This window comes from Lissotriton helveticus, chromosome 12 (assembly GCF_964261635.1).
Source record: "Lissotriton helveticus chromosome 12, aLisHel1.1, whole genome shotgun sequence".
Lineage (NCBI taxonomy): Eukaryota > Metazoa > Chordata > Amphibia > Caudata > Salamandridae > Lissotriton > Lissotriton helveticus.
The window spans coordinates 611266172-611293767 of record NC_136073.1 but is presented as its reverse complement, the minus strand read 5'-3'; the positions used below and the strand labels follow the sequence as shown (position 1 = coordinate 611293767).

Below are 27596 nucleotides of genomic sequence, written 5' to 3'. Positions count from 1 at the left end.
CGGATGAGCTTACCAAAAGACGGTAGTAAATACTTGAAAACAATAAAATATAAGTCCTTCATATGTTTTTACATACTAGATTATTTTATAATTCTAAAATACGTTTGGCTTGCCTACCTGAGAACCTTCAGCTTCTGCCTCACTGGCCAGGGCAGGCAGGGGATATTTGACACTAGCTCCCCCTGAAACTGAATATTCTTGATAATTATTTCATGATGATTTCCATCTACGTTCCTATCTTTGTTGGTATTGCCACTGACAGGCAGACAAGTAATTACAGCCGGAATGGAGTTCGACTCCTTAACCTCTCCTCTCCCTTTTGAAAACTCTCAATACCCTGTATTCTTAAGTTTCTCAGTGGGGAATCTGCTTGCCTGTCCACGCTGTGAAGCACTGCCACTTCCCTCCAAACCACGATGTAGCAAAACGAAGATGCATAACTTGACGGCATACAAAACTGGTAGGTACCTTACTCATGCCCTTCCTAAATCGTGGATTGCAGTGCCATCTTTTAGCCAGTTTCATGAGAACATGACGAGGTTGTTGTCCGTGTACAACGTGGTTTAGGAAGTCGTGGTTCATGGAAAGGTCGTTGTTTAAGACTCGTTGTTTACTACACTCGTTGTTAACACCTTCGCTGTGGCGGCTATTCTGCCGCAGCGCTAAGGGGGCGGGGGGGCGCACAGCGCGTCCATGCTGGTGACGGAACCGCTCCGTCACCAGCCTCGGTTGAGCGGTGCTCATGACGGAGCGGTTCCGTCATGGTCCCGCCCGCTCAATAGAACGCGCCACGCAGACGAGAAATCAGTGCCGCGCAGGCGCGTCGAGCGGGCCATTACTGAACCGGTCCGTCATCAGCACAGCGCTACCGCGGCTGATGACGGAGCGGGTCCGTCATCAGCGCGGAAGGGGTTAAAGATTAGTTATTATGGCTGTTTCCCGTCGTCCTGTATATGTTGTCGGACTTCCTCCATATTTAGCCATCCATCCCTCAACAGGAAGTCTGAAATTTTCCTATATACCACTTTTTCCCACTGTTGGACAATTTCGGATGCAAGCTTCACCCCAGGTACGATGTCTAATAAGGCCAGGGATGCCGCCACGTTAATATGGGGAATGGAATAGCTCCTATAGAGATACACACGCTTCCGGAAGAACACCTTCAAGCTTTTATATCGAACTCTTTTGGGTAATTTACCAGACTTTAGCACGTCCAAAATTTGAAACTCTTTAAAGATCAACTGCATTAAATTATTCATAAAAAAAACCTGTGTGCAGCTTTGAATTAAACCTAGACATGTATTGTGCAAAATGGGCAAAGTAGTAATCCGCAGTTTGTATAAAGTGCGTAACGCAACTCTGGCGTTATATTTTGCCAAATAAATAAAGAGAACATGGACTCTATGGATTTAAAAAAAGGGGCAGAAAAAACACAAGGAGTAGCTGAGAATAAAAAATGTAATAATGGAAGGACCGACATTTTAATCAGGGAGACTCTCTGTAGAATAGTAAACAGAGAGAATTCCACAGAGAAAATAGATCTTGAACTTTTAAAAGGAGGGGAGCGAAGTTAAGGGCATACAGATACTCAATCTTGGATGAGAACCTGATGTAGAGATATTGCCTCGGATGTGAATTAACACATGAGACCATATCCGAGTGTAAGACGTCACACAATATTATTTCTGTCTTCTTCTTCTTAATTTTATACACTCCCAAATCTTCACATTGAGCAAAAATGTCTAAGAACTTTTCTTGGATTTCCTTCCCACTATCCAAAAGTAACATACTATTATTGGCATATAGTTTTATCTTATCCATCTGTGGGAGAGGGGGGGGCGGATACTGTTATTTCCTCGGATCTCTCTGTCTAATGGCTCAATGAAGATAGCAAATAAAATAGGGGATAAGGGGCACCCATGCCTTGTTACGCGCAACACCCTTTTTCGTCCCACTTTTGTTGAGTTGATGATAATACTGGCTTCGGCTTTACAGTACATTTTATATATAAGCCTCGTGATCTGGAATGGAATACCAAATCTGGTCAAGATATTAAATAAGGTTTCCCAGACCACGAGGTCGAAAGCTTTTTCCGCATCTAGCAGAAACACCGGAGCCTGTATATGATTAACTGCAAAATAGTCCACTGATGTTCGGGTATAAAGCTTCTCTGATCTGTATGGATCAATCCGGAGGCTATTGAGTTGAATCTCTAGGCAAGCAGCTTTGTGATAATGTTATAATCGTTGATAGCAATGTAATAGGGTGATACGAGTTTGGATCCTCAGCATCCTTGTCTTTCTTCAAAAAGCTTACAACATTCCCTTTTAAAAAAGAAGGCGGTATAGCACCCCCTTGTAGCATTGTGTTAGCAAGCTATAAAAGGTAATCGGCTAGAACATCTGAAAACAGTTTTTTAAATCCCCCCCAGGAAACCACCCGGGCCACAATTCGGAAGATTCTTGATAACCTCTATCAATTCCTCTTTGGAGAAGGATCGAGACATGTTAACCCCCCTTTCTCTAGGTAATATTGGAATGTTGCAGTCTGCTCAAAATCTACTCAGGGAGACTATGTCGACCGACTGAGTTTGTGTATATACCTGTTTATAATGCTCTAACATAATTTCTCCCACCTTCTCTGGTTTCCTACTCCTAATTCCCAAGGCTGGGCATTTCAGAGATTTATCCTGTTATTGGCTGCTTGTTCACGTTCCTGCCAAACTAGAAATATTCCAGTGACGTTGCTTTCCTTATAAACATTTTAGCAGTAGGCCCAACTTAGAGCAGCACAATTTGCATAATATGATTCACTCATTGCCTGTCTAGCAGTGTCGAACGCTTTTTTATTAGACCTGGTTGAATTCTTCAAAAATCTGTCATAGCTCTGCTGTACCTTTTTGTTCTGAGATTATTTTTCTTTTTTTTAGCTTTTAATCTATTTTATACATCCTTGTTTATCACTCCCCCTCTGATAAATGCCTTCAGAACGTCCCATACAGTGCCTGCTGGAGCTGTGTTGTCATTAATCATCAAAAATTCCCTTATCTCCTCTTTGGAAATTTGCACCCATCCTTCATCTTGCAGATATTGTTTATTAAGCACCCAGCGTCTAGGGCGCACTGGGGGCTTACCCGGTGCTATTTCAAGACTGATCATTGCGTGATCTGAAAACCCATTAGGTATGGTAGTTTGAGTTTTATAATTCAAGGCTTTAGAGATTAAAAGGAATTCTATGCTTGAAGAGCTACGAAATATCCCTGAAAAGCAAGTATATGTAGTTTTTGTAGGGCAAGCTGCCCTCCAGGGGTCGACTAATGCAAGTTTTTCCTGGAAGTTCCTAATGACTTTAAAGGATTTTGGTTTTGTCTGTTTTATTTTCACTTGACAGAGGAGCCCATTAAAATCCCCCCGATTATAAATTCAACAGGATTTTGTAATAGCAACTGGAACAAGTTCTCTTATGGTGTAATATAATCTTCAACTGGGGCATAAACGCTAACGAATGTTAATAGCCTTGACCATACCGAGCAGCTCACCCATCACCAGTGGCCCTCTTTTTCACTGGCACTGTTTACAACTTCAGCACCCAGCCCTTTTGCCAAGAAGGCAGCCACACCCTGGTGGGCGGCTTGGGAAGATGAAAACCCCCTATATCCTGCCCAATTTATAAACATCAAAAATCCTGACAGCTTTCCAGCCAGGATATGGGTCCCCTGAACCAAAATCACAACTGGGTTTTCGGCTAAAATCCAACTTTCTATTGCTCGTAGTTTCTAACCATTATTAAGGCCATTTGCATTAAAGGAAACTACCTTGAGAGAGTTATTCATACTGACAACCTACTTTTAAATAGACTTCAAGGAAAAATGTTGTTTTACCGACCCCCCCCTGCACCTGCGAATCAGAGTTACGCCGACCATATAGCTGTCTTTCACACAGGGAAAGACACAAGCCCAGTCTTTAGCTCCATCTTTGCCATAAACTAATGGAGAAGTCCAATTGGTGTTTGGTCCTCCCTTTAAACAAGGTTAACATTCTACTCTGCCTCCCTGCTGCATGAACTAAAGAACAACTACATACTTGGATCCAATTTTATAAAAGTTTCACCCATGGCCTCCACCTACCCCATGTCCCCCCCAAATCTAGCTACCTCACCCCACTCCCCTAAGCCACGGTAAGTGATGCACCATTCCACTCACACCTCACATGCTTCCCCACCCCCAAAAATCTGGCACCCTGACCTTGTGCCAAGATCAAGCGGCCTACCCATACCCCCCAACCCCATCAGGACCCTAAAAAAAAGATAAAGGAGGACCAAGCCCAACAAGCTAACCATAAGTGCATAGCTAGAAATACTAAGCCAGACCCCCCAGCCCAGAGAGCCCACGCCAGCTCTCTGTGCGTCATGGAACAGGAAAACATGTTATAATTGGAATCACTGGCCCCAGTTAGCAAGAATCTAATTTCTGGTTGCTCAATATTAAGCTAATGCTTTTTCAACTAAAATTGCATAGTAGGAAATACTAAACCAGGCCCCAACCCAGAAAGCCAGCACCAACGCTTGATGCCTCATGTAACAGGAAAACATTTTATAATCACATTAGCTGGCCCCATTTAGCCCAAGACAGCCAGAATAAAACTTTTGGTCACTCAGAATTTAGCTAAGGCTTATTTGAGATTTGCTGTAGTAGTTTCTGAGCCTCGAGACATCACAAACAACATGAAATTGCCCCTTTACTAGCACTTTCAGTTAAGATTGCTGCACAATTATTGCCTGGGCTCCCTGTGCCTTGAAAAGTTGAAGCATCTTTACAAATTATTTCCTCTGTTTAGCTGCTGAGGCTGACATATCCGAAAATATGTGACAAAGAGGAATTTCTGATGTACTGAACTGTCTCTGCTTGATCGCATTTAATAGTACTTGCTCTTTCACTCGGCACTCTCCAAAATTCACAAGTATTGTGCGAGCAAATTTCTGACTTGGGGACTGGTGTGCTGGTACTTGAGCTCTTGTAAGTGTAAGGTTACCAGAATAGTCAGGGAGAACGTGTGCTTTGATCAAAGTATTCGCCCACTGGAGTGTGTGATGTCCCTCAAGTCCTTCCGGAATTCCAACAGTGTGTAAATTAGTGCGCTGGAAATTATTTTCTAGTTCCTCCAGATTATACTCGATTGAAGATCTCTGATTCTGAAAGGTGCCCACTTTTTCCTGCAGAATAGATACGTGATCCCCTAGCTGAGAAATCCTTACTTACGCTTCTGTTAACCTCTCCGGGATCTGGGCAACACTCTCCTCGATCTTAGATAGATGTATACATGTAAAGCTGCAATTTGTGTAGTTTGTGAGGCTTTCAGGTCCCTTATCTCCTCCAGAATGAGATTTAGAATAGTCTTAGTATCCAATTGCATAAGTGATGGAGGATTCCTCTGAAAGGACTCATCGCATGGGAGATTTAAGCCTGGCTCCTCTTGTGTCTTCCGCTTCCCGAGTCCTCCTGCTCAATATCTAATGAAGGCAGGGCTGTTGCTGGCTTGATTAGAGGCACCAATTGTTGAGATATCTCCAGAATGTCCCATGGAGAGAGAGCCAAGGATGATTGCAGGAGTTGTGGCTTCTCAAACAGGTCAGCCTCGGAGCATGCGACTGGACCTGAACTGGATTTGGCCTCATAAAGAGAGGGTATTCCATGACTTCGCTGGCTTTTGGTAGAATAGCCTGTGATTCCTGGCTGACCTCCGCTGAGCTTTGTTCTAAGATCTGACTGAGTAAAGTTATCCCAATTTCTAGACTATTCGGGCTCTGGCTCTTAGAAGCTTCCTCTAAGGTCCCTCCCTGGTGCTGCTGGTCCTCAATAACGCTTACAACTTTTTCGTGCTCCACAGTAATACTAGGGAGGGCATAGTTTTTACGGGCCATGGCAGTGTGGTTTGCCCAAGCTGTAGCTAGCCCCACTCGCTTTTTGACCCGTTGGGCCAATGCAAATGTATCAAAGTGGGTCGTGGTTGTAGTGCCCGAGACCCTAGAATGGATTTGCAGTTTTGAACCCACACACCTAGTTTTCAATCTTGCTACTCACCCCCTGTTTATCCACTGTATTACAGTGTAATGATAGCCTCGTATAAGAGCTCCTACTTCTGTGGCCCTACCCAGTGACCCTCTACTGGGGAGCACCACCAAGCACAGCATAGATAGAAAACAGAACCTGTGCAATTACCCTCTGGTGAGAAACAGCAAAGGGGAAGTCAGTCTCTCAGAGGTCTAGGCACCACTGGTCATCAGGGGCGCAGAAAACATAGGTTATATCCATTCACGCTGGAAACGTCTTCCAACTGTTGAGTCAGCGAAGGAGGAGGGGGCATCACAGCTCCCTCGTGCTTCCCCAATGGAAGCATATCAAAATAAGGAAGAAAAAGAGGGGTACCTTATCTCTCTCACAGTCATCTACCGATGAGCTAATTCTTGAGGATATCCCTCGTATCCTTCACTTTTCCGGGCTTTTTGCCCAGCTTGGTCGCAGGTCAAAAAGCCTGCAGCTTGCAGCTGACAGCCAGCAGCCGCCCTCGAGTACCTGCACGTAGCGGAACGCTGCAATGGTGCGTCCTGACGTGGCAGGGAGAAGGAGCATTGGCACTTCAGCCGACGATCCTCCCTGTTCCCCGATTGAGGGCCATCTTGTAGCATCTTGGAACAACATTTTATGAGGCTTATTATGAGTTTATTTTTGTATTTTTTGCACAATATTTACATTTTTGCCTCATTGTATGCTCTTATTGTTAAATATGTGTGTGATAAAGTGAGTTCCTCCCTTTAGTCAGCTTGTCACAGTGCGTCTTCACTCTAGATCACCAAACTTATTAAAAACAGACAGCATTGCAAAACTTACTTTTTGTTTTTTAGAATAAAGTAAGCAAATAGAAAAAAATCATTAAATTTGAAATGTTATTACCAGATTCACATTATGTGTGATTCCCCAAAATGCTTTGAAAGCAATATTGCCTATTCCGACATTGCCTTTTTTAGCACGGAGCACTTCAGTGGGAACCTTAAAAGGGATTATTTTGCACACTTATATGCCAAATGTAGCTTCTTATTGTGAGTCTTATTGTGAGTCACGAGCGGAGGATTGTATGAGTTAGGGGAAGGGATGTATGAGAAAGAAGATGGCACATTACAACTATATGGTGCAGCCTCTGTCACCGTGTGAAACCCAAAAGCGCTCTTCACTACAAAGTTCATCATCTGTATACAAAAATTGGCACCTCTTCGGAGTTCAGTGGAGGAAGTACTCACAAGGGAGTGTTAAAGTATGTCCTGTCCCTACTATCTCGGGCAAGTCAACAGGCAACCCAGGGTTTTCGTGAATAACTCCAGGCATGATTGTACTCCGACATTTGTTTGTTAAACATGCCTTCTCCTGGCATGTTAAGGCACTGTCATTCTCTTTCAGGAACCAAGGAGGGTGAAGATATACTGCTATCTCTACGCTGCTCTCCACTCTGCAGCTCTTCCTTGGATCCATAGCAGAAAAACTGACTGTTGCTGGTACATTTGGGAAAATGACAGGAGCAGGCAGTGGAGAGAAAGTGGAGAAGAAACAGGAAAAGAAAGCTTTAAGATTGAGATACAGGGATCCCCCAAATATTCTTTGCTCCACTGTACCAATTCATTTACTTGTTATCTGTTTATTATAAATCAACACTTCTATGCTGACAAGATATTGTGGGTATTCAAACTTTTTTTAATAAATGTTGTTTTAAAACTTTTATTGAAACTTAGGCATGTTTACAGTAAGATCATATCTTTTTGCGTATTGTGTCAAAGATCCGGATTACAATCAGACAGCAAGACCCCATCACCTCAGTACAGTATCTTGGTCCTCGGAGTTGCGAGGTTATCCAGTGTTATCAATAATGTCTTCACGGCTCTCTGGTGGCACACAGAGCTCCCAACGAAAGGAGTTCCAAGGTCCCCATATCTGCTACCACTTCTTCGGGCAACCTCTGGAAACATAAATAGGTATCTCAGTCACCATACACTAGTACATATCTTTGGCCCATTCAACTACACCCGGTGGATTTGGAGCCCTCCACAGTCATGCGATATTCCGCGTGGCCACCATGAAGCCCAAAGTGACCCAGATCCTTTCTTTGGCTGTGAGATCAGTGGGGTCCCATGTATTCAACAAGATTAATTTGATGTTACATTGTACCGGCTGCCCCAAGACTTCCTCCATCATGAGTACGACCCCCTCCCAGAATTTCTGAATGGTCCCACATTCCCAGAGTGTATGAATGAAGGTGCCGTCATGCTGCAACGTTGTGCATAGCTGCCATCCTGGGCATAGCCCATGTGGACCAGCGAGGGTCCGGACAACTATGTCCTGTGGAGGATCTTTAGCAGGACCAAACGGAGTCTGGAGGAGGTGGCAACCTCACGTGGAGAAGCCACTGCAGCCCAACACTCCTCGTCCTCCAGGCCAGCGACGTCATGGTCCCATTTACTTAATCAGATTAGGGGATCAGTCATGTTATTGATAAGCTTCTTGTATATGAGAGTTTGCTTTTTTCTGACAGACCACCATCCAAGATCCTGTCCTCCAGAGGGGAGGATTCAGGAAGGACGTGCCCTTAGGGAGAGCCGCAAGCAATGCATGTGCTCTTACCGCTTGGGGGCTGACTTTGGTATTTCTTGTGGGAGGCTTCCCCAGTCCGTCACGGTTTGTACCGTTTGTGCGGAGGGATGTACCTCTTTAGTTTCACTGTGAGGCTCCCTTCGCGTGCTACTACTTCCGGTGATGTGTGGTCTAGTGGCTGATTATTTCCCTATTTAAGGCCATGCTGGATCGACCGCACAGCGGACTCGCCGATGGTGCACCAAAGGCAAGCCCGTCTGCGCCCGTCCGTCCCAGGACGACGCCAGCCACCAGCCACTCTGCCAGTTTTGTGGAAATTACCTATTTTTACTCTTGTGACAAGCTCCTGGCGATTGGATCTTCAATGGGTATGGTTTGTCCTCCCTTTCCTATTACCCCTATGGGTTCTTTTTGTTGTAGGACTTGTAGCTATAATTCTGAAGCTACTGTGCGATGCCCGCCCACACAAGTGCAGGGCTCAGGACAAAATATTAAAATGCTTAGCCTTAACTGTCGATCTTTGGTCAAAGACTACTTAGATGTGTTTGACCTACTTCAAGATGAGTCCCCGGATGCCCTTTTCTTGACAGAAACCTGGTTGTCAGCTTACACGCGGGCTGAACCGGGTCTGGCGCTTCCCTCAGGCTATAGCGTTTGCACCATCAATCGAGAGTCAAGCGGGGGAGGGTTGGCAGTTGTTTATAAATCCCATCTCTCCTGTTCACTGGTAAAGGAAGATGTGACCGGCTGTGAATGTGGCCGTTTTGGGATTACTTTTAACCCTAATTTCACTTTTTCGGGGCTAATAGTCTATCGTCCCTCGGGTCCCTCTAAGGAGGGAAGGACTGAGTTGGCAGATTTAGTAGGGACCTTGGTTATGAGATATGCCAACTTTCTGGTCATTGGTGACTTAAATCTTCACTTTGACAATCTACACGATCCTGAGGCGGCTAACTTCAACACAGACCTTACTGCCTGCCAACTGCTTCAACTGGTCTCTGGTCCTACTCACTCTGCAGGCCATTTGTTGGACCCTGTTTTCTCTAACCTCCCGGGTCTTACTGTTTAAATCCCCACTCCTTTATATTGGACAGATCATTATTTGATCACCATGGAGCTTTTAGGGGTATTATCCTGTAGGCCCCATCAGTATTGTACTCTTCGCCAACCATGGCATAAACTGAATTTTGACCAGCTCTGCACCTGCCTTTCATCAAGCTTGCCTTGCTGGCCAGACCAGCCTGATCTGGCCAGTGACGCCTTTACCAACTGGCTTAAACTCCCATTGGATGATATGGTTCCGGCCAAGTGGTCGAAGGGGCGAAGTACTAAGTCTAATCCTTGGTACAATGGTACCCTTTCTTCTATGCGTAAAGCATGTAAACGACTGGAAGGGGAGTGGAGGCGTGTCTTTGATGTAAAAGCAATTATCACTCAGCTATAAAGAAATATCACAGGGCTGTTCAGAAAGCACGGGCCTCTTATTTCTCAGAGGGGATTAGAAACAGTCAGAACCCCACCAAGAAGGTCTTTTCTATTATCACCACTCTGAAAAATGCAGGGGCACCCAAGACACCTATAGTTAAGTCAGGTGAGCATTGTGAGGACGTAGCCACTTTTTTAATAAATAAAGTTCAGAACATCTATAAAACCTTCCCTTTGACGGCTTTAGCTAGCGACTGCTCAGGCATTAGTCACTCTCCCTCCTATTACTGAAGAAGAAGGACTTGCCATACTGTGTAGGAAGATTAAATCTGGCTCGCCCACCGATCCCATGAAGCCGGAACGTCTGAGGAGAATACCGGCTGTTCTTCTGACACCGCCGGGCCAGGTCATCAACCTGTCTCTGGCCAGGGCCATTGTCCCCAGGGCTTAGAAGCAGGCCATTGTCAGGCCGCTCCTAAAGAAACCCATGCTTGACCCGACCAAGTAGGAGAATTTTCGGCCCATCTCTCTCTTACCTTGGATGTCTAAAATCTCAAAGGCACATGTTAATACGATTCTTTCTAACTATCTGGAGGAAAATCACATCTTGGATTCCTTTCAGTGTGGCTTCCGTCGCAACCTCAGCACTGAATCAGCCCTCTTAGCCGTATCGGAACATATGAGAGCTGCCCTGGATGAGGGGCGGTCCTCGGCACTGATCCTATTGGATCTCAGTGCAGCTTTCGATACGGTCTCGCATCAGATTCTGATTCAAAGGCTTAGGGAGGCTTGCATTACAGGCGCTGCTCTGACCTGGCTTTCTTCTTTTCTCTCAGACAGGTTTTTCCAAGTTTCGGCTTCCCCTTTTTATTCTAGGATGTATCCCATCAAATAGGGGGCCCCCCAGGGCTCTGCCCTAAGCCCTACACTTTTTAACTTGTATGTTCTGCCGCTGGTCTTGATAGCCAAAAGGAGAGGGCTGACGATCGTGTCATACGCTGATGACACCCAGCTTGTAGTCGCCCTCTCCAATGGCTGTCAAGTCGATGCGGGCAAGTTCCAAAGTGGCTAAGTGGCTGTAGCAGAGTGGCTGATAGCCAACTGCCTACAGCTTAATGCCAGCAAGATCAAGGTCTTGCTGGTTGGAAAGGATCATGAGCTATGGAGCGGGCACTGGTGGCCCTCCTCCCTGGGACACCCTCCTATCCCAAAAAAGGTGGTGAAAAACCTGGGTGTTTGGGTTGACTCAGCATTGAGCTTTTCAAACCCAAACTAAGAGGGTGGCGGCAACCTGTCTTGGCATTTTACGTTGCCTTAGACCCATGCTGGGTTTTTTTCATCCCTCTATTCGGCAGACCATCGTGTAAGCATCTGTCCTTTCTAGACTGGATTATGCAAATGTGCTCTACCTAGGGGTCAATAAGACAGAGATCTCAAGACTTCAGAGGGTTCAGAATGTCGCCGTAAGAACGCTTCTGGCCAGGCCCAATCGCTGCTTCACCTCTAGTATTATTCGGAGGCTACATTGGCTAAAAGTGGAGAGCCGGGTGGAGTTTAAATCTTTGCATTTAAGATCTTGAAATCTCCCTCCTTTAGCATAATATCTGGCCTGCTTTCGTTCTACACTCCCCGGCGTCATCTGCGCTCTGCTGGTAAACACCTGGTTTCTATACCAAGCGTGCAGAGGGCACGTGCTGGTGGTCTCTCGTTTCGCGCACCGGCTTCCAAGCTCTGGGGAAGGAGCCAATGATCGATCCGAAAAGCCGGGTCATCATGCCGTCTATAAGTGTACTGATTTATAGCAGCTAGCTGCAAGGCCCAGTAGTATATTTTCATGTCTGGGAGCCTGAAACCCCCATCAAACCACCCCAGTTGGAGCTTGTGTGTGGCGATGCAAGGGGGTTTACCCTCCCATAGTAGTTCCCGCACCCTGGAGGGGGTATTTTGTAACATGTTGAGGAGACGGGGGAGGGACATCATCTTGAATAGCGCTGCTCATCCCAGAAGAGTCAAGGTGAGAGATTTCCAGTGCTGGCCGGCAGATTTAAGACGTGCGAGTGGCGGCCGGAGAGTAGCATCATAAAATCGCGACAGGTCTTTAGATACCCAGATTCCCAATATTTAAAGCCGTCCTCACCTTCCGTTAGTTGGCAACCCCTAGGAAGACGAGGTCGCCGCCCGCTAAGAACGTAATACAATGATTTGGAACAATTATTCACGTAGCCTGCAAACCCACCGAAGACTTTGAAGATATCTATCACCACGTTGAGGGATGCCGCCAGGGAGGCAAGATAAATCAGGATATCATCAGCATATGTGATATGCGGTCTTCCCACCCGTGTGTCCACTTAAGGCCCCTGATAGCGAGGTCCTGATGGATCCAGGCTGCCAGAGGTTCCAAGGCCAAGGCACAGAGGAGCGGGGATAGGGGGCAACCTTACCTGGTGCCCCTACGAAGAGAAAATACAGGGGATGTGCGACTATTAACGACTACTTGGCAATATAGGAGGCGCACCCATGCAATAAATTCCGGGCCTAGACCTAACTTGTGAGGCACCACAAACATGTAGGGCCACTCAATGGTGTCGAAGGCCAAAGCGGCGTCCAGTGAGACCACCACAGCCTCTTCTCTGACTGTGTCTGCCCTGCAGAGTACAGCGTGGAGTCGGCGGATGTTAAGAGATGTGTTTCTCGCCGGCATGAACCCGGACTGATCCGGGTGTATCAGATTAGGCAGAACTTGCAACAGACGGGTAGCAAGGACTTTTGCGAGGATCTTAGCCTTGCAGTTAAGCAGCGAGATGGGCCTGTACGAAGAGCACAACTTGCCGGGGTTTCCCGCTTTGTGGATAACAATGATGTTGGCGAGTCTCTGATCCCCGGGAAGGATTCCCAGCTCCCTACTTTCCTGAAACATGTCTGTAATAAATGGGCAGTCGTGCCCGCAGTAAGCTTCAATAATTCTATGGGGATCCCATTGGGGCCCTACGCCTTCCCCCCCGCGCAAATCATGGATGGCTTTCTCCACTTCAGTTACAGTGATGTCTCGGTCAAAGTCGGAACTCTTCTCCTGGGTGAGAACTGGGATCTGGATATCACGGAGGAGCGAAGCGGCCTCCTCTTCTGAATAAGTCGTGCGGGAGGTATACAGGGAGTGATAGTAGCTGCCGAATGCATCCGCGATGTCCTGCGGAGCAGTTAGACTTGGGGGAGCCTCAGTGGCAATTTCGGCCACAACGCGTCATGCACCATCCCTACGATCCCGCCAGGCCAGCAATGTGCCTGCTTTGTTGCCCACGTCATAGACCCTGCTAAGGGTAGTCAAGTATTGGGCCCTAGCCGAGTCTGCGGCCAAGTCCGAAAGCTCCTTGGTTTTAATTTTGAGCTGTTGGCACACCCTCTCCGAGTCCAATAAGTCGGCTGCGCGCTCCAGTTCAAGGATCTCCTCCTCTAATCGGGTTACATCTGCTGCTTTCTCTTTGCGGTGTCCCGCGATCTGCCCCAGAACTACCCACCGGACAACCGTCTTATAGGCTTCCCAGAGTGAAACGGATGAGCTGACCGATCCCTGGTTCTCCTGGAAGTACAGGTCCAATTCAGTCAGAAGCTTTTCCCTAATTGAGGGGATCATAAGATACCATGAGTTGAGCGGCACCATGCAGCCGACCGTGGGATCTCCTATTTCCAGCCGACACAAAACGGGAGAATGATCCGAGATACCCCTGGCCAGATGTCGTATCTCTTTGACAGTGTGGAGGTGGTGTGTGTGTGTAAACACATAATCTATATGTGACATAGTACCGCGGGGGCCAGAAAGATGAGTAAATTGGCGTTCTACAGGGTGCAGGCCCCTCCAGACATCTGCGAGTCCCATTGCACGCAGAAAGCTGTGTATCCGTTTGCGGGAGAGCGGCAAGTCTTTCTGGGGCCAACGGCTTAGGGAATCTGAGACAATAGAGTTAAAGTCACCCCCAACCAGTAGTCGCCCATCCGGCAGGCCCAGGAGTATGTCACCAAGGTCAATAAAGGCCTGCGTATGTAGGCCCGATGGGATGTACACTGAGACCAGGTTAAGGATGGCTCCCTCTCAGGTCCCGGTCACAGCTGCAAATCTACCCAGGGGTCTGTTCGGACCTTGCTAATAGTCAAAGGGAAGGACCACCGTACCAGGATGCCCACCCCCCGGGAACCTGAGCCAAAGGCGGAATGAGCCACCAGCTGAAAGCCCCATCAAGACAGGGCCCTACAACCGTTGCCCAACAGGTGGGTCTACTATAAGAACACTACATCTGGCGAGTGTCTTTTCAGAAATTGAAGAACCACCCCTCTTTTTATTCTGTCCCCCAGTCCATTCACATTCCAGGAGAGCAGAGTGAGTTTCTGCCTATTCACAACACCCATCCCGCTGCTTCAAGAATATGAGACAATCAGGAGCGTAGCACAACGTGGTGCAGACAAAGGAGGATCCCATTAGTTTCGTAAATACTGTAGCCAATGAGAGCGTTACCAACATTACATCCGTCACAATTTGCATCTGAGACCAATCGAATATGACATGCCTGAACAAAAACAATACCAATATCAAAACACAAAAGCAATTCCCACCTACCCACCCCACAAACCCAACTGGACAGAGGTATTCAACCTTGATCAAAATATAGTATTTTATCAAAGTACGTCTCTTCTTCACAAGAGTAAGCGACTCTTGAAGCGCAGAGTCAATCATAAAGTATTTGAATAGCATTTAGACTACTAGGGTTAACATATAAGCTGGTACCTCTCAATGTACGATTCATAGAAGGGACTTGCTGGTTTTATTCTGCTTTATGCATGCTAAAACTCACAAGCATATGGTCCTATGATGGACTTAGTTGGATATTACCTTCCATATTTATGAGTTAATATCATCCTTCATTGGATTACATTCGTACAAGTCTCAACCATGGATGTGAGGCCATCATGTAGAATTTTCACTTGATCAGGTGTCTCTCCTCTCACCTTCCAGCCCACAGTAGGTCTTCTCATAGCGCCAGGACACTTTCGGTTATCAGTTCGCGCTCTATAAGCATAACTAACATTAACAATAACTATGCACTATTTTATTTAAAGTATGAACAATAAGTTTGGGTCTTATTAATTACACAATGTGGATATGTTAATGATATACATGTATGCGTTCATTTTTGCTATAGTTTTAGATTTGTTTATTTTTTCATCCATCATTTGTATATTGTTTGGCACAACAGCAATAGTGTTAATAAAACATTGTTTTAATAATATAATTTGGACCAGCTGATGAGAAACGGCAATTACATTATTTTCCATCCAAATTTCCTCTTCTATCGCTAATTCACTAACCATGGCTCAGACCCACATTCCGGTACTCCTTCTTGTGTCCCATCTTTGCATTGATAATTAGTGGAGGAATTGGTTGTGGCAGAAGAGACTATTTGGATTTTCGAACCAAGGCAACATTTACCTTTCGAGAGGTAGAGCAGCACAGTAAGGCATTACACGAGCTTCCTAATTTGACACAAGTAACTGAGTACAATAAAATGTGATCTATCATAAAAATGTAGGGTATATGGTCTCAGCTGCAGAAGCTAATCCACTAGAAATAATTTCTGCCACATAACAAATAGCATTTACGAGTGGCAAACCTATCTGCATTGTAAATGTATCTTTCCAAACTGGAGTTTGTAAATAGTGCAGAATCATTGAAACTCAGCCACAAGAAAGGTATTGTATTTCATGTTGTATTCATTTCCTCCCACCTTGCTTCTCCTTGCAGTGTACCATCCGAAGATCCTTCCGGAACGTCTCTCATCATGACTCCCCAGGAATATGATCGCATTAAGGCAGCGTCTCTGGTTCTTACAAAGGAGGAGCGGGAAGCAGTTCAGCAGGCTAAGAGAGCAAAGAAGGAGTGCATCATAGTAAGGCAGCATTTTCATTTTTATTCTGGTTGTGTTTAGGCTTTATGTATGTATGCAGTCTGTCTATATCGCAAACCTAATCAAAGTCAATGAGTGATAGGAGAGATAGCTAGGTTGTGGGTGGGTAATGCTTTATTTTCTAGAGTTTCTTCAAGGGGCTAGTCATGAACTCTTTCCTACACTGGAGCAGCATTGGGCGGGCCTAATGGATATTCAGATGTTGTTCCAGATCCTGGGAGCATGCATGGAAGAGGAGTGCAGTCATACGTTTTGTCTTTTTTGCACTTCTTAGTCAGTAGGTGTGCTGATGACCACCGAGGGTACTCTTGTCAGTAAGATAAATGTAAATGTAAATGTAAATGTGTTTGTATTTATATAGCGCACTTCTACCCAGAGGTCTTGTAGCGCTGTATTCATGCCGCTGTGGAACCCATTTTGGCTTTCCTGTGAAATGTCCACTCCTGGGCACCCCCAAGGTGAAGCCAGACATCCAAGCGCTGCTGGGGCCGTTGTGGAGATTAAGCAAGCTATTGCCCAAAGTCACCGAGTGGGACCCATGATCAGACTAGGCACCAAGGCGAGAATTATCAGGTCTGGAGAAATTGACTCCAAGAGCCGCCGAGGCGGGAATTGAATCCTGGTCCCGGGCCAGACCTCTGCAGAGCGGCAGACCCTGCTGCCGCTCTAACCATTGAGCCACGCTTCTCCACTGAGCAGAGGTGCTGCTCATGATGGTGTCGTAAATGATGCAGTTCGTTCTGAACCCCTCGGAGCAGGTTGGCAAGGGGAGACATTGGATTTCCATCGAGATGGGAGTGATATGATTTCAGTTTTTCAAGCCCTTGCTGAGACATGCTACCGCTTGAAGGATGCCTTTTAGGGGCGCCAGTGTGGAGTCTTGGAGGCCATAAAGCAGGATGTTAACACCCTGCTCAATGGCCTCTCATGGACATCCTTTTCTATATCAAAGTTTGGACCACATTAAAAACACTGTGTTATCTGAGACAAAATCCTTCATGTGTCACAATTTTCATCGAATTTGAAGTTTTTTATATTTGACATTCATCCACAATTTGATGCCATATCACTACAACCTGTAAGTTAATTTAATTAAATATGTGCATTTTAATAGGATAGGCAAATCGCCTTTCTTTATCATAAAATAATTTCCTAGTAGGTAATTTGGAGAACAGCTCCTCAGTCTCCTACAAGATTGCAGGAACAGCATCTGACCATTACAAGTGAGGAGTCTGTACAGATACGGTTTGATTTCATATTAAGTAATTATTATTTATTTTTTAATTCTGTTTATTGATTTTCAGAAACAAAGAAGTACAACCATCGAAAATGGTAATACAACAAATACCAGTACATTCCCGCATCCTTCATCCCAACATGTATGATATAGATGAGTCAATGTAATATTCAGTACAGTTTATAAAGTAGCATCAAGTTAGTGCACATGTATCGCGTATTAAACCCAAAGCAACCTGGTGCACGTTGTAGTAGAGTTCACAGAGTTTCGGAGGCATCCACATTCTGCAAATAAATCGTTAAATAAGTCCAATAGTCTTTTGGCCTAGATATAGCTGGTAGCTCCTCTTCATAAGTCAGCAGTTGAGTTCTGCAGTGCGCAAGATCTTTCGGCCATTGTTTCGTGTCTGGTACTCTCGTGCCTCCTCAACACTGAGATATTTGCCTTTTGGCTAAAAGCAGAGAAATCGCACAGTACTTACGTTTCCCGGCTTTGACCCCGGGGAGCAGGCCTAATAAGCACACCTTTATAGAGCATTCAATCTCTACCCCCACCATTTTCTGAAGCATTGCGGTTACTTGCCCCCAGTAGTCCTGTATTTTCGTGCAGGACCAGGCCAGGTGTACAAAGGCTGCGTCCTGTTCCCCACAACGCTTACATCTAGCATCCTCTCGTAGCCCAAATTTATGGAGACGTAATGGGGTGTGGTATGATTGGTAGAGATACTTTAGATGTAGGATGCGTAAATTACCATTAGGAGTGAGTAACTTGATCAGCGCGCATGTAGTGTACCATTCTCTTTCAGATAGTGGGTCTGGCAATGCCTCATTCCAGCGCGTCCATGCTTTAGTGGAAGTGAATGGGATCTCGCTTTGGGCTGTTTTGTACAATCGGGAAACAAGGTGTGTCGAATTTGAGGAGGTGATGATGCACTCTAGTGTTTCCAAGCAGGGGGGTTCTGTCGGATAGTTCGGGTATAGATCACGGACCGCTCTTTGTAATCTATAATATGTGAAACGGAACAGTGTGGTTTGATTACTAATATAAGACAGATCGTCTATGTTCCTGAAGACGCCGTCATGATAGAGGTCCCCAAATGTGTCAATGCCGGCCTGTTTTAGGAGACCCATACCTACTTGCTCGCTAGCGACAGAGATCTGGGGATGGTGGTGCAACGGCAATGCTGGTGCATAAAGTGGTGTTTTGTGCGCCAACCGCCCAAGTGACCTCCAAGAGGCCGCAGTTGTGTCAACCGTGTTGATATCTGCCGTGTGTAATGGCGGGCGTTTATGCGTAATCACTGCGGTCAGCGGTATTGGAAAGGCGTCCCCTTCCTCCACCGCTGTGTGTGTTAAATAAGGAACCGCATGGTACCAGTATGTGGCATACTGTGCCTGGGCACAGAGATAGTACAGATAAAAGTCCGGCACACAAAAGCCACCTTTTTCATAGGGTAAAGTCAATGTCTGTAAATCTATGCGTGCTTGTTTACCCGCCCATATGAGTTTGAGAACCAGCGAGGTTATGTTTTTGAACACTGCTTTCGGGGGTGTGATCGGTATATTGTTAAATAGGTATAAGAGCTTGGGGAGGATATTCATTTTTACTATGGCAATACGATCTGCCAACGATAGTGGCAGTTGTATCCACCGGTCGATTTGTTCCGTCATCTTATCCAGCACTCTACCATAGTTTGTGCGGATAATTTCTTCAGGGTCTCTGCTGTACCATATCCCTAAATATCGGATCGGGTCAGTTTGCCAATCTAGTGGGAAATCTGTGGCATGTTGTGACGTGGTGTCAATAAGTGGAATTATAGATGATTTCTCCCAATTGATCTGTAAGCCAGAGTGTCTGCCAAATGTAATGTATTCGCGTAGTACCGGGTTCATATTCTGGTCGGGGTCTCTAATGTATAACAGCATGTCATCCGCATACATGGATATATGCAATGGGCGACTCGGGAAATGTAGAGCCGAATGATTGTGCGATTGTCTAATGATGCATGCAAGCGGCTCTAACGCAAGCGCAAATAGCAAGGGTGAGAGAGGGCATCCCTGCCTTGTGCCTCGTTTGATGTAAAATGGGTTTGAAATGTAGCCATTCACACGTACCCTGGCTACAGGGTTAGTGTAAATGAGCGATATCCATGTTATGAATCGTGAGGGAAAGCCCATGCGTTGGAGTATATTGAGCAGATATGGCCATTCAATTGAATCGAATGCCTTGGCGGCATCGAGCATAACCGACACCGCCTTAGTGTCAGGGGTTAAATAATGGGACATTGCAAACAATGTTCTAGTGTTGTGGGAGGTTGCCCATGTGGGTATGAACCCAGCCTGGTCTGGCAATATCAAATTAGTCATCAAGGGCTGTAATCTGACCGCCAGAATTTTGGCCAGTATTTTCGAGTCCAAATTCAGCAGTGATAAAGGATGGTAGGAGTCACAGAGGTCTGGGTCCTTGTTGGGGTTCAGGAGTGCTATCAGTACAGCTTCTCGCAGAGATGGTGGTAATGTGGCTTGATCAAAGGCATTTCCGTACATGGCGACTAGATGTGGTGCCAAAGTGTCTGCGTATGTTTTGTAAAGCTCACAGGTATACCCATCTGGGCCGGCTGCCTTTCCATTTGGTAGTGAGCGAATGATGTCTGTCACCTCTTCTACTGTGATGGGCATCGCTAAGTATTCACGCTGCCGGTCGGACAGCCAGGCAATGGCAATATCGTGAAAATATTCAAACGTTTCTTCCGGGGGTGGTGTTTGCTTGGAGGTGTACAATGCGCTATAGCTATCTACAAAGCAGCGTAGTATATTTTCCGGTTGTGTCAGTAGTGTGCCCTCTGTGTCCCGGATTTGTGTCACAGTTTGTGTTGCCTTCCCCTTGCAGATTTTCGATGCAAGCACTCTACCTGGCCTTTCACCCTCCCCATACTGTTTGGCTAAAGGTCGTTTAGTAACATATTTTAGTTCATCAGCAGCATACGTTTGATGCACAGTGAATGCCATTCTGAGGTCACCCAGAATAGTGACATCTTGTGTCCTTTCATATTCCATTTCAAGTGTTCTTATTTTAACTTCACATTTCTCTATCTGATCTCTGATATCTCGCAATATCCCCACTTTAGTGCTAATACAAACACCCCGCAGAGTCACCTTAAAAGCCTCCCAGAGTATGCCCGGGTCTTCGACCGACGCCACATTAAATTGGAAGTATTCTTTGATAGCTGTAGCAATTTTGTCCGCATATAGGGGGTCTAGAAGTGCTTTGGCATTGAATCTCCAACTAAATGGTGGGGGCGTGTAGTGCGGCATTTGTACCTGTAACATGATCGGATTGTGGTCCGATATAGTCCTAGGTAGTGTAGTGAGAGTTTTCGTCCACAACAACACATTATCAGAACCCAACCAGTAGTCTATCCTGGACCAGCTACCGTACATTGCATTTATGTGAGTGGCAGTAGTCACTTCCGGGTTCCTGACACTCCAGATATCTTGTAGAGGGAAATTATCTATTATGTCTCGTATCTTTCCCCTAGCTCGTTTATGTGGTTCCATGGAGGTTCCAGAACGATCTAGCGTGTCATTCAATGCAACGTTGAAATATCCCCCATATAATGTTCGTGTCAGTGAATTCCATCATATGATTCCAAAGCTCCTGAGAGAATTCAGGGGAGTCCACATTCGGGCCGTAGACATTTACCAGTGTTAGGGGCTGCCCACGCAGTATTCCAGATACAATCACATATCTACCATTGGGGTCTGAAATGGACCTGTTGATTTTGTAGTTAACACCTTTTCTGACCAATGTCATTACCCCCCTGGAGTAAGATGAATATGTGGAAGAGTAACAAGATTCAGCCCATCTCGTCCCAATCTTCCTGCACATAGTTGGAGCTATATGTGTTTCTTGCAGTAATGCAATGTCTATGTGATGCCTATCCAAACCTGCGAAGATCTGTCTAGTCTTTTTAGGATTAATGATGCCCCGCACGTTCCAAGTCAACAGGTTTAAATCACTATTTCTAGCCATAACGTAACAGTGGTGTGAAATATAACTGTACAAATCTCATCAGAAAATCAGTAGGCACAGTACTTATTACAAAATACAGATGAGAATGGTTATCTTGTACTCGATACACACTTTGGGAATTTGCAATGCATCTCAAATGCCCTGGTATTGTCGGTTTAACAAAACCCCGACTTGCCCCATACCCACCCACTTCAGCAACCCAATTTTGCCGAAGCCATGTACCCCTATTAACTTCCTCGGTAACCATAACTTTGTGGGATCTCCCATGTGGAGGTCCGCCGGGGATACACTTCCACCGCCCTACTGAAAGGATGGGGGCAGATCATAGCATATAAATGCAGAGTGTAGGTTGAAAGTTTAACAAATAATCCAGCAGCAAACGGATAGGGTGCTCCCAGGACCCCATCTACATCAAAGTCTGCAACTGTGACCGTGTGAGGAATTCCCCATTCTAGCTTCAAGTCACCTCTCTGTACTCTCTGCATCGGGCTGTCTCTGCTTCTTTCCTCAGATCAAGGCCACACGTGGTTCATAGTATCAGTACTAGGGTGACGTTACACGTGCCATGACTGCATGATGACGTGGCGGTGTGTCTCATAAGTTCAGCCCAAGCAGGTATTGTCCATTTGTCAGTGGTCGCTGAATGTACATAAACCTGCAGGCTAGCCCGTCTGATTCTGGGGGGAGGTAATTCAGCAAGGTATTCAGTGTACGATAATATGCACATCCCACATTGCAAATTAGTAGTTCGTCACCTTACCTTTACTCAGATTCTGGTGGGTTCTCCCTGTTGTTCACCTTTTTACTCTTGGACGCCACCTTTTTAATGAAGTCCATGGCTGCCTTGGGGGTTGTCAGGAAGATCGGCTTCTCCTCCCAAGTGACTCTTAGACGTGCCAGATAGAGCATGGCATATGGTATTTGCAGGTCTCGAAGCTTGGCTTTGGCGGTGTTGAATTCTTTTCTTGCCTGTTGCACAGCGTATGTGTGATCTGGGTAAAAGTCTAATTTATTACCTTGGTAGGTGATGGTGCCTTTTTCCCTCGCGAGTCGTAGGATGGTGTCTCTGTCTCTATAGTTTAAGACACGGGCGATTATGGGCCGAGGAGTTGTGCCTATTGGAGGTTTGGGCGCCAAAGACCTATGTGCCCGTTCGATGATGAAAATAGAAGACATGGAATCCTCTCCAAAGACATCCTTGCATAACTGTTCAACATATGGCTCCATGCGTCCCGTGTTGGTCGTCTCGGGAAGGCCTGCGATGCGTATGTTGTTGCGACGCGACCGCGCTTCCAACTCCTCCGCCTTAACTCTGATGACTTCCAGGACCTTCTCCATGCCTGTGCATTTGGTGGTGGTGGTATGCGTGTCATCTTCCACCGTGGATATGCGTTTCTCAGCGTCATCCAGCCTCTCCCCATGTTGCTCCATTTTGGCATGCATTCTATCCATTCGACCTGTCAAATTGTCCAGTTTGCTGTTAATGTCTTGAAGGTTGGTTTTAATGGCCTTTAGAATGTCCACCATATTGCATTCTTCTGAGCTTCCTGATGCTGTGTCTTCGTCTACCGGCTCCGCCTGACCTTTTGGGGTTTTGCGTGTCTCAAAGTTTATTTTGGATTGCTGTCTGTCCGGTTTGTCCATATTTGCTGAATACAGGTGAAGCACCAGGTGGGGTACAGCAATGACCGGTACTAGTTTTCACTGGTGAGGTCTCTTGAGGTGTGGGGGATCATGCAGCGACGTCGGTCGCTTCCGGTCACCCACCGAGAATATTCAGAAAATTCAAAAACAATTGCCACCTTCCAAGGGCGCAATGGAGCGTATGGGTGATGCAGGTAGGACAGTGGAAAGCTACCTTCGGTGTGGGTATTTAAGTTCAGGTCGCACCACGTGCGTAACGGCAGTCCGCGCTACCTGGTGCAGTAAAGCTCTCCTCGTGTAGGTCACTCGCTCCCGTAGATCGCGGGCAATCCCGCAGTGTTCAGGTCATACAAGTGGGGATAGAGCCACAGGTCAGTGAGCAGGGGCGGTAGGTCGGTGCCAGGGATACTGTGAAGGTTTGATCAAGACTCGTTGTTATCGACCACCATGCAAGCGTTGGGGGAGGGGCAGAGGTGCGATATTGGTATTGCCGGCAAATCTGAAGTGCGAGCTTAACGGGACATACACACAAGTCCTCTGGGGTCAGCTGAACAGACTGGTCTGGTTTAAAAAATACCGTTGCGGTATAAACAGTGCAAGAGACAGCAGCCTACAGCCGGAGTGTTACGTGAGGTATGGGTGCCGCCATCTTGCGAGCGGACATTTCCATGGTATAATCACATAGCCAAAAGTCATAAACGTGACAGAGTCGCGTGGGGAGATCTTGCCGATGTACTGTATAAACACTAGGAGATACAGGAGTCATACCTTGGTGTGTGTGACTTCGTAGCGGCTTTAGGTGCCTGTGAGAACCGCCAATGCAGCACTATCGGCGCCGCCATTTTGCGTGCTGGACATCTGCCGGGTCGGTCTCCCTTCGTATGTGTATATCACAGGTCGTCACGTTTGGGCCGCTCACCTCTTTCTTCTTATTGCCAGACACGGCCGGCGATGCAGTTCATGCAGGCATGTGGTGCACGGCGAATGCACAGAACTCAGCACCGATCAGGCCGGCCAGCCGCCATGCCATCGCTGGTCTCCCGCTCGCCTACCGGAGCTGATTCAGCTGAAAAGGGGGCCCGCCGCTGCCTTTGAAGTTGCTCCGTTTGTGCATTTTAGGTTCCTATTCACCCCCACATGCTTCAATTTGGTATGGGTGATGTTTTAACAACCCTATAGCGTGTTTTTCTGATTAACCCGGCGGAGCTGCTCGGTCAAGCAGCCATTCCGCAGTGCGCCCCCTAGCGCCCCCATATTAAGTAATTTTTCAAAAGAGGTGCTGTGAGGTTTGGCTATCAGGACATCGTACCAGATATGAAGAATGAAAAAGCGTTGCACTCTTCAAATCTGGCCAGTAAAGAGATTGTAAGATATTAGTTGGGTGACCCACAAATCAGATTATAAGGTCATCCTAAACTCATTACAGTCGGAATACGTTCATGTGGTTAGGAATTGTTTCCAGTATGTGCAAACATAACAGATGGATGCATCCCTATAGTGGGCACACCTTGGGTTCTTCAAAATGAAAGACTCCTTATTTACAATGATATGTAATTTTATTCTTAATGAAGTTCATGAATCTGATATTAACAGCATATCAAGATATCTTTGTTTTTCATCGATGGTGTTCCAAAATGAATTAAACATTCCATTCACGATTTCTGATTAATCATAATCACATTAATGCTCCGATGCATTTCGGTCGGTGAGGCCCTTTTTCTAGGAGCTCTGTAATAAAGGATATAGCATATGAACATTCTAACATGTATAACAAGATGTGTCACACATAGAATTGTCACGAACATCAAAAACGATAAGTTGTGAGGTGTGGTTTCTATCAACAAAATATCGTGATAAACGGCTTGAGTGATAGGAGTGACATGGGTGAACGAAACGTGAAAAGTCGACCGACCAGTGTAAACGACATAACCACTCACGTGATTAAGAATCTGAATGCAACAGGTAAACTGTGCTGTAAAAAAAGTAAAAAAACAAGGGTTACTAAGGTGATCCAGCCTCGAATCACCAATCGTCTAGCAGCTTAGCGGTGAACCACCGACTTACTTCATAACATCAATGATCTTCGTGAAGCAGTACAGGACTCGGTAACTGGCGTTGCGAGCAACCGGAGTGTTGGGGCGGAGATGACGCGAGTAATTAAAGAGATTGAGAAAGAACTCATGGACACAGTTCCGTCTGAAGAATGGTCAAAAACGTTGGATGATATTAACATACAACTTGAGAAACACACGAGAGAGATCAATGAGAGGAAGGTTAGGTAGTTCAGGAGAGATACCCTGGACTACAAACTTGGAGAAGTTTATACATGGGCCGATGTATATGGCCAAAGACAAAGGAACAAGCCATACCGGCAGCAAACGGACACCTCTTCTTCTGGTAGTGAATCATCAAGCCGCCCATCTTAAAAAGAAAACTGGTCCATTTCCCCCGGCGAGATCCACTGAACGACCCAGGGAAACTGAGTCCATTACTGAACAGAGAGTGCCGCATCCACTTCAGGGCCTTTTTTAGAGGTAGGCCCAGATGACAGGGAAGACCCCGGCGGGGTAAAGGAAAAAGAAAAAGCTCACAAAACACGGAGTACAATACAAAAGAAGGACAACAAAGGCAAAAAGAACATTTAGTAATCAACATCTCTAAAACCACGTTGAAACCGCATGAAATGAAGCTGTTGGAAAAGGGCACATAGTTTTTTCCAACCACACAGACCAATCTATTAGAATTGGAAGTGAGTACCTTTAAATTTACTCGAAAATTGAGATTACGCCATTTTTTTGACAATGTATTACCTTCTATGCCTCATGAGGAACCAGACCAGTTTATGGGTTTACGCTCACACAGTACATATTAAGCACCATGCAGCCACAAATGCATTGATTTATTTGAAAATCTTGTTAAACAAGACCTGAGTAAGATCAACTACAAAAAGAAAGTTAAAAGAAACATCACTCAAAAAGATCAAGATACCTTAATTAGACTTGCTAATAATCCCAACATTAAATGCATTCAAGCTGATAAAGGCGGCGCCTTGATAGTTCTAGATACTGAACTCTACAACAGAAAGGTAATGGTACACATTTCTGATGAAGATGTATACTTGAAATTGGATATGAACCCTACTTTACAATATAAAGGAATTTTATCTGATTTACTGACAAGAGTCAACGAAAGTGGTATAATCAATGACAAGAAAATATCTGCTGCAGGAACACCCTAGAAGTCCTGTTTTATTCATGACACCAAAAATACATAAATCCATCGAAGATCCACCATTTAGACCAATCGTGTCAACTAGAGGTTCCCTACATGAACCAGTAGGGAAATTCCTAGATCGGCACCTACAACCGATGGTTAAGAAGATGTGAAGTTATGTCAAAGACACCACTGAATTTCTAACAAAACTTGCAGAAGTACCTATACTTCCTGGTGAACGGTTGGTTTTGTGCACTGCCGACGTCAGTTCACTTTACACGTCTATACCACACGCTGGTGGCATAGAGGCCAATGAGAAAGCTCTTTTAAACAGTGACATTGATCCATCCATGCAACAGTTCCTTATGGAACATATTATTTTCACCTTATACCACAGCTATTTCAAACACGACAACCTGTGGTTTCAACAACTATCCGGCACGTCTATGGGGAATTGTGCAGCGCCCATGTATGCTAACATCTACATGATGGAATTTGAAGACACACATATTTATAGAGACCCCAGTTGGCTTAATAATATGAAACTTTTCATCAGGTAAATAGATGACCTGTTCATAATCTGGAAAGACACTAAAGAACCGCTGCAACTAGCTCTGTTGAAACTGAATACAATGAATGAAAGAATTCAGCTCACATGGCAGATAAGTGAAGAATCCATTACATTTTTGGACGTACTCATTACTAAAACACCTGAAGGTTTTCAAACCGACCTATATCGTAAACCAACTGATCGCAACAACTCATTGCATTTTTCAAGTTTCCATCAGGGATCCCTCAAACGCCACTTGCCTTATTCCCAAATGCTGCGAGCCAAACGCATCACCTCTGATGCACACAGCTCCAAACAACGCATTAAAGAAATGGGTAACAGATTTATTGAAAGGGGGTACCCTAAATCCATCATTGAAGAAGCTGAAACAAGGGTTGCATTAATCTCTAGAGAAGAAGCATTGAAAAGTACATTAAAAACCAAAAGCACCAGGATGGTACTTGTCTCAAAATTCTCTACCCTGAGCACTAAATTAAAAAAAATCATTCTGAAACATTGGTCGATTCTCACACTTGAACCAGATTTCAATGAAATGTTCAAAGACCCCCCTATCTTTGCTTATACTAGAAATAATAACATCAAGGAGATACTGGCTAAAGAACCTATGGAAACAACTGAGAGAAAAGGCACTCGCCCTTGCATGAACTGCAACAATTGTAATAATGTTATTAAAGGGAATACCATCACCCACCCCATGAAGGGCAATGACATTAAACTCAAAGTGAATGCGACCTGTGATTCTTCCAATTTGATCTATTTATTGAAATGCCGATGCGGTAAAATTTATATTGGCAAAACTGAAAGGAAGGTAAAAATTTCTTAGCAACGAGCACAAATCAAACATAAGAACTAAAAACATGAAATCAAGTGTTGCAGCACATTTTT

The 27596-nt window shown here is 45.5% G+C and overlaps 1 protein-coding gene across 1 annotated transcript in view; it reads left to right on the top strand.

Annotated features, from left to right (window-relative positions):
- The window catches only part of CFAP45 (cilia and flagella associated protein 45), a 523391-nt gene that overhangs the window by 103616 nt on the left and 392179 nt on the right, over window positions 1–27596 (top strand). The window contains exon 4 of the mRNA XM_078668990.1: window positions 15852–15996. Coding sequence (XP_078525116.1) covers window positions 15852–15996 — 145 coding nt within the window. The remainder of the gene's footprint in view (window positions 1–15851; window positions 15997–27596) is intronic.